Raw genomic sequence first — 12,755 nt, 5'->3', positions numbered from 1 at the left:
TGTTGGGATCTGCCGATCTGGGTTTCGTTTGTTGAGGTTGCTATGAAATGTGTTTTCAGATAGTCACATTGTTGTTGAACAGCCCCTATGTTGAAGTGTTTCATAATTTGTTGTTGGTTTAGAGATAGTAGTCTAATAGATGGGTGTTGCATTTTATGAATCCAAACTGATCAAATTTGATGATTTTTCTATTATTAGTAAATGCATGATGAACAATTGTTTCTAATAAATATCATTTAACATTTATGTAAAATTATGTGATTACTATTGCATTGCAATTCTATTAAATTATCTTTGTAATCATGGATATAAGGTAAAAGAAGATGTCAGTTTCTGTATCCATCTTTTAAAAATAGATAATGAAGTTGCTTAAGTTTTTCTCATGCTGTCTTTGTTTTGTCTATCGATATAAACTTACTGTCCATTAGCAATAATAATGTTGAGACTTGAGACATGTATTTTCAGTTTATGTTGAGACATGTGTGTGCTTAGATCCTTATTATTGCTACATTGATTTATCTAGGATATTTTGTATTTTCGTTAAATTGAAAAACTAAAAATTCAACCATTTTGTGCTAATGGAAGAAATTTTTTATTGTTTTTTGTTTTTGTGCTTGTTGGGAATGCAGAGCCTAAAACGGAGATGGAAGACACAAAAAAATCTAGTTCTTCCTCGCCAAGCGGCTCTCCCTTGAGAACTGGACGTTGTCCCTTGCTAGCTACGCGGTCTCCTTCGTCATTTTCATGATCACCCTCGCCATTGTCGCCTGGCAGCTCACCCTTAGGATAACCATCACATTTATTCCCATTAAACAATGAGTAAGTGTTTGGAATTTGTAGTTAATCATGTTTAATTATGTTTGGGTTGATAGAATTTGTGAATCTGTGTAATTATGAATTTGGGCCTATTAATCAATGAGTATGTGTAATAAATTAGCGGGAGAAGACTTAGAGGTAGAGGAACAAGAAGGGACAGAGGAAGAGGGAGAGCAAGAGCCTACAAATGAGAACTTGGAGTTGGATACAAGTAGAAAAAGAAAGACTACCTCAGATGTTTAGGATCATTTTACAAGGTAGAAAGTTGATGGAAACTTTAAAGCCCAATGTCATCATTGTAGCAAACTTAACTTGCGTGATTCTAGCCAAGGTACAACCCATTTGCATAATCATTTAGCAAGATGTTCACGGTTGAAGTTTAAAGATATAAGCAATATGCGACAACAAGTCTTAATTAAACAACAAAATAAGGTGGATGGAACTATGAGTTTAAATACTTACCAATTTGATCAAGTCAAAGTGAGGAATAATCTTGCTCATATGGTCATCCTACATGAATACCCCCTTTCAATAGTTGACCACATTGGGTTTAGAGAATTTGTGGGTTCTCTTCAACCTTTGTTTAAACTTGTCTCAAGAAATACTTTGAAGAGTGACATTCTTAAAACCTATGATAATGAGAGGGAGAAAGCTTTGAAGATGACGGACAAGAATGGAAGTAGGATGACAATTACAACTAATATGTGGACTTCAAGTAACAAAAAAAAGAGGGTTTATGGTCATTACTACTCATTTTATTGATCATACTTGACGTTGCAAAGCCGAGTTTTAAGGTAATTTTTTTTATCTATAAATTGAATGTTAAAGACTTTACATTTAGAATGTTTATTGAGTTATGTTAAATTGAATGTTTAGACTTTATGTTAAATTGAATGTTTATTGAGTTATGTTATAATTATTCCTATTATTTTTCTAGGTTTGTTTATGTTCCTTCTCCACACACGAAAGATGTCCTTGTTGAAGTCCTTGTTGATTATTTTTTAGAGTTGAACATTGATAGGAAGTTGTCCACAATAACTGTTGATAATTGTAGTACTAATGATGTCATGATAAGGCTTCTCTTAAATAAGCTTGATACTAGTTCTCTTATGTTGGGTGGGTCTATGTTGCATATGAGGTGTTCTGCACATATTTTGAATTTGATTGTTCAAGATGGGTTGTCTCTTATTAGTGATGGTATTGAAAGGATTCATAATAGTGTGATTTATTGGACTGAATCACCAAAAAGGAGGCAAAAATTTGAAGAAAATGCACGTCAATTGCGTGTTCAATGTACCAAAGAGTTAGTCTTAGATTGTAAAGCTCGTTGGAATTCAACTTACTTAATGCTTTCTACTGCATTGATTTATAAAAATGTTTTCCCGCATTTGGCTAAACGTGATACATCTTATACTTCTTTGCCACATGATTATGATTGGAAGTTAGCCAAAGATATTTGTGAGAGGTTGGAGTTGTTTCATAGTGTGACTGAGCTTTTCTTTGGTCGTAAGTACCCCACAACTAATATGTATTTTACTTTGGTGTGTGAGTTGAAAATTGCATTAAATGAATGGAGTTTGTCTTCAAATGAGATGATAAGTATGATGGCAGAAAGCATGCTTGCTAAATTTAATTCTTATTGGGCTAATGTTAGTGTTGTTATGGCTATTACTGCTATCTTAGATCCAAGATATAAGATGAAGTTATTGGAGTTTTATTATCCTAATATTTATGGTGATAATTCTAATTTGGAGATTGAAAAAAATTAAGAATCTTTGTTATGATTTGCTTGATGAGTATGGAGATCTAGATGAGTTCCCTGTAGATAATGAAGGAAGTTCTCATATTTCTGCAAGTACTTCAAGCCCTGTGGCACAAATGAAGTTTAGGTTGAGTGGGGACAATGTCATATTTTGATTTGTTTGTGAACAATAGTTCAAGTAGTTCAAAGAAATATGGGAGTGCTAGAATAGAATTTGATCATTTCATTGATGAGGGAGTGTTAAAGAAAAGTGAAGATTTTGATATTTTGGGATGATGGAAAAATAATGGTCTCAAGTATCCTACTTTACAAAGGATTACAAGAGATATTTTAGCCATTTTTGTCATAACTGTTGCTTCAGAATCTGCCTTTAGCACTAGTGAGAGACTTTTAAGTCCACACTGTAGTAGGCTACATCCCAAAACTTTTAGAGGCAATGATGTGTGCTCAAAATTGGTTATGGAGTGAAATCAACGATTAGTAATTGTTTAATTTTTATTTATAAAATCAAAATTGTATTTTTATATTTGCTAGTTACAATTTGATGAAGTTTATTCCATTTTTTAATTCATTGTTGTCGTAGGTTTTTCAACTATGTCTAAAGATTGTACACTTCAAACAATTCTTGATGATGGGGAGCCTAATGAAGAGGATGTGAGTTGTGTCACAGTTGTGGAGGATTAGACATTTTGTAATAATGTAGTAGCCTTTTTAATTTCTTAGACTTGTTGGATTAATTTGTTGGTTTGTAATTATTCTAAGCCTTTTTAGCCTTTTGTAATTTCTTAGCCTTTTTAATTTGTTGGTTTGTGGAGGATAAGATATTTTGTAATTTCTTAGCCTTTTTAATTTCTTAGCCTTGTGGGATTTATTTTGTAGCTTTTTAATTTCTTGAACTTGTTGAACTTGTGATATTTATTTCTTGGACTTGTTGGATTTATTTTATTTTTATGTTTAGCTGGTGATTTTAGCTATGATTTTGTTGATTAATGATTAAATGGTTACTTTAGTTAGGTGATTTATTGATTTGGAATCTTAGTTATGATTTATTAATATATAGATGTATAATTAACAGGTGATTTATTGATTTATGATTAACCTATGATTTGGATTGATTTGGCTGTCATATAACGTGGCCTAAATGCCAAATTTTAGCATTTGGGCCATGTTATATGGCTTGAATGAGCTTGAATCTAGGCAAAAAATCTTAATGGGCTTCAAATTTTGTTCTTGGTTGGGCTAGATTTGGGCCCAAGAAGATAAACGAGGCCTGTGGGGCGAGTTTGGGCCTTGGGAAAAAAATTTGATTAATAATCGGGTTGGGTTCAAGCCTGCGGATCGGGTCCGAGTATGCAAAAACTCAGCCCAAACCCAACCCGTTGTCATTCGTATCAACTGCTCTACCACCTGAAGTTGTCGAGTCAGTTTCGAGTTGGGCACAAACCCGACTCAAGCTGACTTGTGGATAGCCCTAGTCTATATGTTATAATTTTTATTTTTCTTATTATATAACCAATTTAATTAGTATCCTTTACATGAATTATGTATTTTTATTTTTTTAAGAAACATGAATTATGTATTTGACTCTATTTTAATTGACAAAAATAGTAGGGCTATTTGTCATATAAATTGAAATCTCAACAGGTGGAATGTGGTTTATATAAACAAAATATATACTTTTCCAAACCTCGATGCTCGAGGGAGGTTATTGTAATTTAAGTAAATAACAAACAGTTGGGGTAAAAAAAGGAAAAAAAAAAAATATGCCAAAGAAAAGGGACTATTTTGTTAAAAAAACCAGAGACTAAAACCCTAACCCCTTCGAGGTTGTGCCTATATAAACACAAACTAAAGCAGAATCACAGTACTTCGCTCACAGCCTCTCCAACGCCAATCTTAAACTCACGGGTAGACACTCTGTACAACTTCTCCATCTCTTTCAGCTCTGCTTCATATCTGTAATCTCTCACAATCCAAGAATTTTTGTTTTTTTTTTTTTTGTTTCACACATAAAGATAGCACATATCGAAGGCTTGCGGGTGGTATTATCAAAGCCCGTTGAGCTCAAAACTTGTGCAAGATCATGAATCATCTTCTATATCCTCATGATTTGATTTCTCATGTTTTTCTGAGGATTATTTTTGTTATAGATTGATGAAACATTTCTAAAACCCATTTTCCCTTTTGGGGGGTTTTGGTTTTTGCAACTCGTTTTCTGTCACTGACCCATTTGCACGTTCTAAAATTTGTGGGTGTCTTTTTCTTCAACGAAGAAAAATTAAAGAAACAATTTTGCCAGTGGCGCATTTGCCCATTTTATGTTTTTGATTGATTTGTATTGAAATAAGGACAATACATGGTGATGTGGTAACAATGGTTAATACCTTTTGTTCCTAGTGTTGAGTCTTGACTGTTAATTATGGACCTGTTGAGTGACTGTTAAAAAGATAGGCCTTTTGGTTGTTCTGGGTTGATGTTTTACTGGCTTGGTTGTTGGATAATGTTTGTGTAGTGTGTTTGTCTTTATTGACTTTACAATGTTGAAATATATGGGTCAAAGTGATAAGTAACAATGTTGATATGGAACTTTCTTGTCTGTTCTTGAAGGATTTGGATTAAGAGGAAGGAATTTGAACTTACAATAGTGTTTGTATTAGATTATTAGGAGTAGCTAATTTGGACTTTTGAAAGCTTGGATTAAGATTAATTAGTTTACAGATTATATAGAGTTTTACCTTTTCTGTTATATAAAATCTGTCTCTTGAATGTGTGATAATCTATGATTCAGATACGTAAAACAGAAACATTGGTAGAATTTATATTTGAATTCGTAGGTATTGGTTGTGCTTTTAGTAGAATATGTAACATCATTTTAAAGAAATGAGAATGCTCACATTTTTCTAATTTGAACAGAAACCTGTTGTCTGTAATTGGAGTACTGTTTATAAGGATTTTAATTGGGAAAACAAGATGTCAAATCCAAAGGTTTTCTTTGACATTCTGATTGGAAAGATGAAAGCTGGACGAGTTGTAATGGAGCTATTTGCTGATGTTACACCTAAAACTGCTGAAAATTTCCGTGCACTTTGCACAGGGGAGAAGGGGATTGGGAGATCTGGGAAGCCATTACATTACAAGGGCTCGGGATTTCACCGCATAATCCCAAACTTCATGTGTCAGGGAGGGGATTTCACAAAGGGAAATGGGACTGGAGGAGAGTCCATTTATGGCCTGAAATTTGAGGATGAGAACTTCAAGTTGAAGCATACAGGGCCAGGAATTTTATCAATGGCTAATGCTGGACCGAACACCAATGGCTCTCAGTTCTTTATCTGCACTGAGAAGACCCAATGGCTTGATGGGAAGCATGTTGTGTTTGGTAAAGTTGTGGATGGCTACAGTGTGGTTAAGGAAATGGAGAAGGTGGGATCAGACGGTGGGACTACTAGGGAGCGGGTTGTAATCGAAGATTGTGGTCAGATTACAGAGAATTGATCATGGTTTACTTGTCTGTCATTGTTATTTAGGTTGTGTATGTTCAATATTAATTACTTCAGAGTAGAGAAGTTGCACGGTTGATATATTCGGAAGCATGCTTTTGTAAAGAGATCAAACCTGTGCTAACTGCAATAAGAAGTACGGATCTGTTTTGGATCAATTTGTGAATGAGCTTCTGAAGTGTATAGTTTTGTAGATTTGTATTTGTGTTCTCAATGCTTATTGCTATCTTGATTCTTGATTATCAATCAAATTAGAAATTTAAATATAAAGTTTAGCTACAAAATTAGTTGTAGCCAAAGCCAAATTTTGTACATTTGTATCTGTGTTCTCGATGCTTATTGTTATCCTAATTACCAATCAAATCTTAAATTTAATCCCCCCTTCCTAAAAAGCAAAATATAAAAATAGTACTACGTTCGAAGTTTATTTTTGGGCAATCCAGGTTTACTTGAGGTGAATTCCAGGTTTACTACGTTCGACGGCTATTAATACTTAGGTGTTTTCTCCTTTAGCTTTTAGTTCTGTTCTCTGCAATTTATTAACTAGAAAGAAAAACTGTTTTGTAGCCTTATCTTCCCTGAGTTACAATGATACAGTATACTGTACATGATTATGAACTTTCTAAAAGGCAAGTTATGTGATTCATGTCCATAATATTCGTGTTTCACCATTGTGTCATGTGATATTTCTCTAGTCTCAAATGAACATGGAGTCCATCAAACATTCACATGAGATGACGGAGTCATGTTGTACACATTAAGAGCTCAACTATTTTTATTTTAAAGAAAATTTAAAGTAACAGATTATTTTTTATTTTATTAAAAACACATACAATGGAATGGAGATAGAATGGGGTGAATAATGGAATCTTTAATTTCCCCTAATTTAACTATTAGGCACTATTAGTCTAAGAAGATATATAACCAAAAGATAAAATTATGAATAAAGAATTTGACATATGTTAGGTATTGGCAACTCGGTTGCCCATTTCCTGGCTAGACGGTCCAAGTCTAGCAATGAGTTACAAGTATGGCTTGAGTCCATACCTGATGGCTTAGTTCCCCTTGTTTTGAGGGATGCTTTGTAATCCTTGTTTCTGTTTATGTATCGGACCTAGATTCTCCAAAAAAAAAAAAAAAGTAATGCTATAGTTACAAACTATTTTGTAACATTTTTACAAAATGTTGATGTGGTCAATCTCTTATTGGTTTTCATCTAAGCCTACCATTAATATCACTTTTTCATTTACCAATAATCACTCACCACATCAGCAGTTTGTAAATTATTTTTATAAAATAGTTTGTATCTCTAATATTATTCATATTAGAAAGGGCAAGACTTAGGTACATTACTTAGGTGTTGTTCCTTAAGTTTCCCTTTAAGATTTTGTCATGTAGATTTTTTCTCAGAAGATAGAAGTATATTTTTTAGTTAAGTAGTCACATGGCTAAATTTTAAGAGAGAAACTTAAGGGCTAACACCTAAAGTATTGTACCTAAGTTTTTTCCTATTAGAAAGGGCAAAACTTAGGTATAGTACTTAGGTGTTGTTCCTTAAATTCTCCTTTTAAGATTCTGCCATGTGGATTTTTTTCTCATGAGATGGAAGTATATTTTTAGTTAAGTAACCACATGACTAGATTTTAAGAGGGAACCTAAAGAATAACACCTAAAATACTATACCTAAGTTTTTTCTTTTTTAATATAAATAATTTATTTAGTAAATTCTGAAAAAAGTAAAAAATTATGAAATGAAATAATTTAAATTTTTTTGAAGTTTTAAAATTTTTTTTATTTTTAAGTTTCAATTTATAGTGTCCGTTCTTGGTGATAGCTCTTTATTATCATATCAAGACACTAATCGGTTTTTTTATGTAGGCGGAAATTGAGCCTCAAATCTCTTATTCAACCATAAGAGACTTTACCAATTGAGCTAATTAGAACCCACAATTTTCTTCCTAATAAATCTACATTGTGAAAATAATACTAAATAAGTCATGATATAACCATCAGAGACTTTACCAATTGAACTAATTAGAACCCACAATTTTCTTCCTAATAAACCTACATTGTGAAAATAATACTAAATAAATCATGATATAAATTGTATACATTGATTTCTTTCCTAAATATTGCTTTATATTTACTGAAAAAGGTAGGTTTTATTTTTGTTGAAAAGACCAAAATTTCAAAATATTAATATGAAACTTAAAGTTTAAAATTGGACAAATAAGTGATTGAAGCACATGAAAAAACTTGTACTTTTTTAAGAATCCGTCCGGGTTGAACAAGTTACAAAGATCCCACAGCATTTGTTGGATTATATGAATAAATTTATAATGAAAAAAAAAAAATCGGACTAATAATTGGACCTACTCGGGTTTATATTAACTATGCTTGCAGTTACTATTCATATATATATATATATATATATATATATATTAAGAGGATTCAGAAAGTTAGTTATTGCTTTTTTCTCTGTCAAAAAAACCCCTAAATTAATTAATTAACAATTTAAAAATAGGGTTAAAATAGTAAATTGGCAAAAGAAAGTTAGTTATTGCTTTTTTTATTGTCAAAAATACCCCTACCTAAAAATTAAAAATGGGGTTAAAATAGTAAATTAACAAAAATAATAAATTCCTACATCTACATTAAAATGCATTTCTACTTCTAATAAACTCCTACTTTTACGTTGATTTAAATTCCTACATCTACTCACTAACTCCCTACAAAATAGGACCACTCTTTTGTTAGTTTAAAACTCCTCCAATCTACAAAACTCACCTCACGTATTCATCACACCCTTATATATATATATATATATATATATATATATATATATATATATATATATATATATATATATATATATATTTTTTTTTTTTGTGATTGGAAAAAGTAGAAATTCCAAATTATAATAAATGTAAATTATTAATATTTACCCAAAAAATAGAAGAGCCTCACGCGCGTGCTCAGAGGCTAGTATATATATATATATATATATATGCAGTTAACCAAATTATAATATATGTAAATTATTAATATTTTTCCAAAAAATAGAAGAGCCTCTAAGCATGCGCGTGAGCGCGTGCTCAGAGGCTAGTATATATATATAGAACAAAGTTTCTCTCCAAACTAGTATATATATATAGAGAGAGAGAGAGAGAGAGAGAGAGAGAGAGAAAGAGAAACCCTTCAAACTTATCATATATCTTTTTTTTAGGTGTGAATTTTGAAAATCTAATCGTTGAATTTCATGTTCCTTATGTTCTTAACATGCATATCAAATTTCGTTCAAATCGGATTTTATTTACTATTTGATCAATAAACTTATTTTTTATACATAATTTTAGATTACAAAAACTTGAAATTTTAACATATGTTTGATGACATAGCAATTGATTTTTGATTTTCTTGAAATTTTGCAAGCATGAATAATATAATAAGAACATGCAATCCAACGATTAGATTTTCAAATTTCACACTCAATATAAAAATATTTGATAAGTTTGAAGAGTTTCTCTCCAAACTAGTTTGGAGAGAAACTTTTTTCATATATATATATATATATATAAATATATGCAGTTAACCTAGAAGTGCTGGGACTTATTTTGACCGCTTTTAGTTAGTAGTAAAATTATGAATTAAAAGAAGAAAAAACAAGACAAACAAGCCGTCTTAGCTCAGTGGTAGAGCGCGTGGCTTTTAACCACGTGGTCGTGGGTTCGATCCCCACAGACGGCGACAAACCTTTGTACTTGTATTTTTGTTTATACAACGAATCATTGTTGCATAATGGATTATTAATACCTGAATTTGATTAAAGCCTGTCTTAGAAACCAGAACCTTGGAAATTAGAGATAAAGCATTTCATTGTTAGATGGTGGAAATTTTCTTTTGCTTGGAATCATTGTTGCTTAATGGATTATTAATACCTGAATTTGATTAAAGCCTGTCTTAGAAACCATAACCTTGGAAATTAGAGATAAAGCATTTCATTGTTAGATGGTGGAAATTTTCTTTTGCTTGGTAGAACAGATTGGTAACTAAAATGGCTGTGGAAAAAAGTGCTATAGGCTGCTAGGTGCTTCTTTGATAGACAAATTGGCAGAACAAGAGATCATATATTTTTTTTAACACCCTGTAACTAAATGGCTGTGGAAACAGGTGCTAGCTAGGTGCTTCTTTGATAGACAAATAGGCAGCTGCGACCAGGAATTGGCATGGATTGTAAACAAACTGAAAGGTATGGTTTAAGGTATGCATTATGTAGACCTTATGTGAATGGTCCCTATTGATTAGGGAGAGTAATTTGAGATTGTTGTTGCATGGTTGATTAATAACTGGTTTTGAAGATAGTTGTCTTTAAAACCAGAGCCATGGAAGAAAACAGACATATATGTCAAGGATATCATCATTGCAGCCAGAACAACATCAATTAGAGTGCTTGAATTGTCTCACTCTCGCCTGTAAACCGGTTGAAGAGTCCTGAACCTTTGCCATCTCCGGCTTCATGCTTTTCATCCCTCTTTGCAGGATCCAGTTCAAGGGAGAGAACATTTATATATATATATAGGTAATAAGAGTAGTGTTATTGCTAAAAAAATTAAGAGATCAAAAGGCTATTCTAGGAGAACCAAGAAACTCTGTGCTAGATGAACAATCCAAGGAACCCCAACATTGAGATCAATCAGACAGAGTTCGTTGAAACAAATCTTAATTGATCCCAAATGATTTTTAAGATCCTCAAACAAATGACGATTATGCTCCATCCAAACAATCCACGTCAAACAACTAGGAACCAAATTCCAAATATCTGATCTATACTTCCCAAGCTAATATCTCCAACAAAATGGTAAACTCGCAACAGAGCATGACCCATTGAACTTCAAAAATCTGAAACATATTCACCCACAAAGCATGAGCTACATCACAATGAAGAAGAAGGTGGTCCATCAATTCCCCTTTAAAGCGGCACATATAACATCGATTTACTACAAGCAAACCCCTTCTCATGAGGTTATCCAAAGTAAGAATCTGACATAAAGCTACTATCCACACAAAGAAAGCAACCCTTATAGGAACCTTTACTTTCTGAAGACCCTTCCATGGAAAGATGGATTCAGGAGCACCTTGAATTTCGTGGTAAAAAAATTTGAATATCAAACGTACTACTTCCCTTAAGGCACCAAGGGAGAGAACATGAAGATTACCACGATCCATTTTGTTAAAGAACGTAGAATATCATTTTGAGATATTTCCCTGGTCACCTCTCACAATGCAAGCAAATTATGAAATGTAAATTAAATCATTCAATCATATTATATAGCAGTCATTGAATTTCGCAGGGAGTTATCACATTGGTTCGCTTCTCACAAAACTTTTTCCTCCGATCATATCTGACTTTTCTGTGCAGATAATTGCCATTATATTTGAGACGATATGCTACTTTTTTAACCCATTTGATGAAGCTGTCCACTCCACTTAAGGGTACACAACCACACCATGACTGTTCCATATTGATTTGACCCATTTTGTTATCATGTCATACCAGTGGAAGTTATACCTGCAAAATATAAAAAACTCAAATGATTTCCTTCTCATAGGCTCTCTCTCAACTTTGGAAAAATAAGTTTCTGATATTATTTCCAAACAAAATAGCTATAGTTTGCAGCCTACATTTTGACAAACTGTAGATCATGTTTTGATTTCTGGGGATAAAACAAGTGGACTTTCTTCTAGATAAAGTTAGTTAATATCTTTGGAAAAGGTTTGGCCCCAAACTAGTTTGGAGCTATCTTTCTCCAACCCATGGTGTGATTGAAGAGACCATCCATTTGTAGTTTTAGTCATATGACTTTTTCAAATGAGTTATGTGATTTGTTTAAATACTACACATGGATAGTCTTATAAATCATCATGTAACGGATTAGAAAAGATAGCTCGAAACCAATTTGGAGCCAAACTTTGTCCAATATCTTTCGCAGTGAACAATGGCCAGTTGCTTTCATTTGGTGTGCCAAGCATAGCTATGGCAACGTCTCCTGTGCTAGTCCCAGCAATGGAGTCAATGTAGTCTGCCATACTAGCATCTTCATCATCTAGTTTCTATTTAAGAGAATAACGAAAGAAGAAAATCCCCATGGTCTATTTCAGATAATGAAACTAGGCCAACATTCTAAATCAGGTTCTACATAACCATTAAACATAAAGCATAAGCATGGATAGATTCCACAAAAACTTGAAGCTGGTATTCAAGAAACGCAAGGATTATCACAGGAACAATGCCTCTCAGTACCCCACCATCAATGCTAAGAATGGTTATAAGCTTTTCATCACATCTTCCACAAATACATTGCCTATAAAAAACTTCCCCTACTTAAACATTGAGACTACAAGTCTACAACACAATTTGTCAACTCCACAAGAAAATAAACATGGTCATCTGATATAGTACCCTATGTTGTACTTGAGAATGTAGTTAGTAGAAATATTAAATGAGAGAAAACACAAGAACTCACCTGTTTTATCTTGATGATTGGATATTGTTAAGTGATTCTGCCAACAGATGAGAAGGGCCAGAGACCAGCAATCTTGCGTCCTTTATATCACTGAAATGGTTATTCAACCCCTCCCTCACAGCAACTGAAGTAGTGGTATTCTCTTTGTTCTTG

The 12,755-nt window shown here is 32.8% G+C and overlaps 2 protein-coding genes and 1 non-coding gene across 4 annotated transcripts; all 3 read left to right on the top strand.

Annotated features, from left to right (window-relative positions):
• Nucleotides 1-302: 302 nt before the first annotated feature.
• LOC142628640 (zinc finger BED domain-containing protein RICESLEEPER 2-like) lies at nt 303-3,262 on the top strand. The gene is made up of 3 exons (XM_075802692.1): nt 303-313; nt 1,754-2,550; nt 3,162-3,262. The coding sequence occupies exons 1-3, from the start codon at nt 303-305 to the stop codon at nt 3,260-3,262; spliced, it is 909 nt and encodes a 302-aa protein (XP_075658807.1).
• Nucleotides 3,263-4,446: 1,184 nt separating this feature from the next.
• On the top strand, nt 4,447-6,348 carry LOC142628317 (peptidyl-prolyl cis-trans isomerase CYP19-3). Of its 2 annotated transcripts, none has more exons than XM_075802415.1 (2): nt 4,447-4,486; nt 5,492-6,348. In XM_075802415.1, exon 2 carries the CDS (start codon nt 5,549-5,551, stop codon nt 6,071-6,073), a length of 525 nt encoding a protein of 174 aa, XP_075658530.1. In that variant the 5' UTR covers nt 4,447-4,486; nt 5,492-5,548; the 3' UTR covers nt 6,074-6,348. The 2 variants fall into 2 exon arrangements, with proteins under 2 accessions (XP_075658530.1, XP_075658529.1); XM_075802414.1 differs by having other exon boundaries at nt 4,451-4,536.
• A 3,405-nt stretch (nt 6,349-9,753) lies between these two features.
• On the top strand, nt 9,754-9,825 carry TRNAK-UUU (transfer RNA lysine (anticodon UUU)). The gene has a single exon. It is a non-coding gene; the product is annotated as a tRNA-Lys (tRNA).
• The last annotated feature ends 2,930 nt before the right edge of the window (nt 9,826-12,755 follow it).

Source organism: Castanea sativa, chromosome 3 (assembly GCF_040712315.1).
Source record: "Castanea sativa cultivar Marrone di Chiusa Pesio chromosome 3, ASM4071231v1".
Taxonomy (NCBI): domain Eukaryota; kingdom Viridiplantae; phylum Streptophyta; class Magnoliopsida; order Fagales; family Fagaceae; genus Castanea; species Castanea sativa.
Note: the sequence above shows the minus strand (reverse complement) of the source record. Positions and strands in the feature narration are given on the sequence as shown.